This window comes from Apis dorsata, unplaced genomic scaffold, assembly GCF_000469605.1.
Source record: "Apis dorsata unplaced genomic scaffold, Apis dorsata 1.3 scaffold_257, whole genome shotgun sequence".
NCBI classification, from domain to species: Eukaryota; Metazoa; Arthropoda; class Insecta; order Hymenoptera; family Apidae; genus Apis; species Apis dorsata.
In genome coordinates this window covers 264891-267370 of record NW_006263535.1, presented here as the reverse complement: position 1 = coordinate 267370, position 2480 = coordinate 264891, and the positions used below count along the sequence as shown (strand labels likewise).

The window sequence follows — 2480 nt, the reverse complement described above, 5'->3', positions numbered from 1 at the left end:
TGATTAATCAGAGATTTCGATGATAAAAAGTTGAGATAGAGATGGAGTATAAAAATTCAGCTTCGGATATTATTTTTTCGACTAACAAGCGAGATATTGGTAAGAAAATTTCGGCATTAAAAGTCGTAAAAGTCGCGTGGAGGATGCCTCTAACGTAAAAGTTTCGAATGCTGGCAATGCTCGGCATTAGAAGTCGTAAAAGTCGTGTCCGATAGCCAATCTCGAAATCTGTAGAGGAGAAGAGGGGGTGTCTCGGGTGCAAAAGCTTGGAACGGTGGGAGGAGAAAATGGCAAGCGAATTTCAACGAACGAAATTGGAGCGAAGGCAGTGCAGCAGGCTATTCGACGTTTGAAAAATGATCGCAAGGATCGTTTTTTTTTTTTTTTTTTTCATACGGATCATAGGAGTAGGAAAACAGAGGCGTTTTATTTATTTTTTTTTTTTTTTTGACCATTGTTTAGCTGCAATAACTCGTTCGGAATGTATTTCGCGCAAATATTTGGAATCGAATGATAACGGTGCGATACAATAACGGGCGCCACCCTGTGTTGCTGGGTGAAAGGAAACGGTGTGGACACAAAGGATTTGCGGCTTTCGCTGTTACAGTAAATATTACTATTAATAATATTAGCTTTCGAGATAGGCCTAACGGCCTCGCGTCGATTTCTCGTCTACCTTGTGCAAACACAACCGGTTTACCGATTTTACCTCGCCTTGCTTAGATCTCTCCACGGAATGGATGTTTGCGAACCGTCGGCATCAAATGGTTGCAAAACAACCGTTATTTATACGTGTATGAGAATCGATATCGTGATATCGTTATTATTGTCGAAGGAGAAGAGATTCGTTTTCGCGAACGATTCACTTCTCCTCCTTCTGCGCGTTTAATTTCAATGAATCGACGAAGGAAATTACGAACAAATATCGCTCCGGACGAAGTTGAAGTAGCAAAGTTGAAAATATTGCGAGAAGATTATGAAAATATTCGATTAAGTTATCGCGTACGTTGTGCAAAGAATACAATTTCGAATAAATTGTTGGTAGAAAAAATAGTGAAAACACGTTTCGAGATACAAATAGTAAAATGAGAGAAATAGTGAGAAAAATTAAAAGGATATTTGGATAAATTATTTTTTATTATTGCACGACGAATACAGGAAAACAAATACAGGAATATATAATAGAAAGAAGAACAATCTTTAAGAAAACAAAAAAGAAAAACTGTTTTTTATTCAAAAGTAAGAAGAAAGTAATTGGCGAGAACGTGATATATTATGATTCGACGACAGAGGCGAATCGAACAGGCTACTGTTCGGTTATGAAAATATTCAAACGAGATCCGGCCGACATCTCGTTGCCCAACTTTACAAACCATTCACAATGGCCGACGACAGGAAGCCACCTTCCAATAAACTTTCCATCCGTCGTGCTCGTTAGTGGATGTCCAATAACGTCCAATAACGGGCATCCTCGGGCGATATATCGAGTTTGTGCGCGGCACGAATGTCTCCAGACCAGAGAGAGATCCTCTCGAAGCAACGCTCGTGACTCGGGCGCGACCGACCACGTTTTCAACATTGATCCCCCAACCTTGGCCCTCGCGCTTTGCGCAACTTGATATCGCCGATCCAACCGTCTATCAAAAGAGGAGGGAGGGACTCGCGGAAACGGAGTGGAGCGGGTTCGTGTGCGCGCGTTTTTACTACCCCTTTGACGGATATCTGACGTCGCACTTAAGTTGAAAAGTCGCCGAGTGAAAAAAAAAAAGTACCCACTCGAAATACGATGCACTTTCGTCGTCTACAAAAGACGACGCTTTAAGACCTCTCGGCCTCTCCAATGGTCCCTCCCTCAACAGTTTCGAAATATCATCTCAACGACGATTCGTGGAGCGAGGTCACGGTCGAGCGTAAGTAAATACACGAAGTACGAATCTGGGTCTGACCTGATACAGTGCACGCTACTTATCAGTTTAAAGCGGTTGGAAAGAAAAGTAGAAGCGAGTTTAAGCTTCATTTCCGTGATGTATATCTTATACGTACAAATATATAGCGAGAGTATAGCGAGAAAATGTGTCGATGAATTTTTCCCACTTCGTTCTCGAATAACTCGAATATAATTCGTACGTATATTATAATTATCATCAAAGAAACGAAGAAGGTACACATTTCCACGCCTCCCACGAAACTCTTTCATATTTTTCCCCCTGATAACACGAGAGACGGCACACGAGATAAGGGAAATCCCCAGACGAGCGGCTCTCACCGAAACGTGTGTCTCGCAGATACGCCGGTGGTTCGTTGCCGACGCTACCTCGGGACCTGGGGAATCGTTTTCTGGACATCGTGAAACTCGACGACTATCAAGAACCGTACCAGGCCCTCAAGTACGCGCCGTACTACAGCTACAGCACGGTCGTTATGGAGATGAAAGACATGATGCTGAACAACAAGGGCAGCAACATCAATCACTCAGGTAT

At 42.7% G+C, this 2480-nt stretch overlaps 1 protein-coding gene across 2 annotated transcripts in view; it reads left to right on the top strand.

Moving 5' to 3' along the window:
* LOC102677059 (discoidin domain-containing receptor 2-like) overlaps positions 1-2480 on the top strand; it is a 141476-nt gene that overhangs the window by 118935 nt on the left and 20061 nt on the right. For both annotated transcript variants that reach the window (XM_006616348.2, XM_031510762.1), the window contains exon 9: positions 2286-2476. In XM_006616348.2, coding sequence (XP_006616411.1) covers positions 2286-2476 — 191 coding nt within the window. The remainder of the gene's footprint in view (positions 1-2285; positions 2477-2480) is intronic.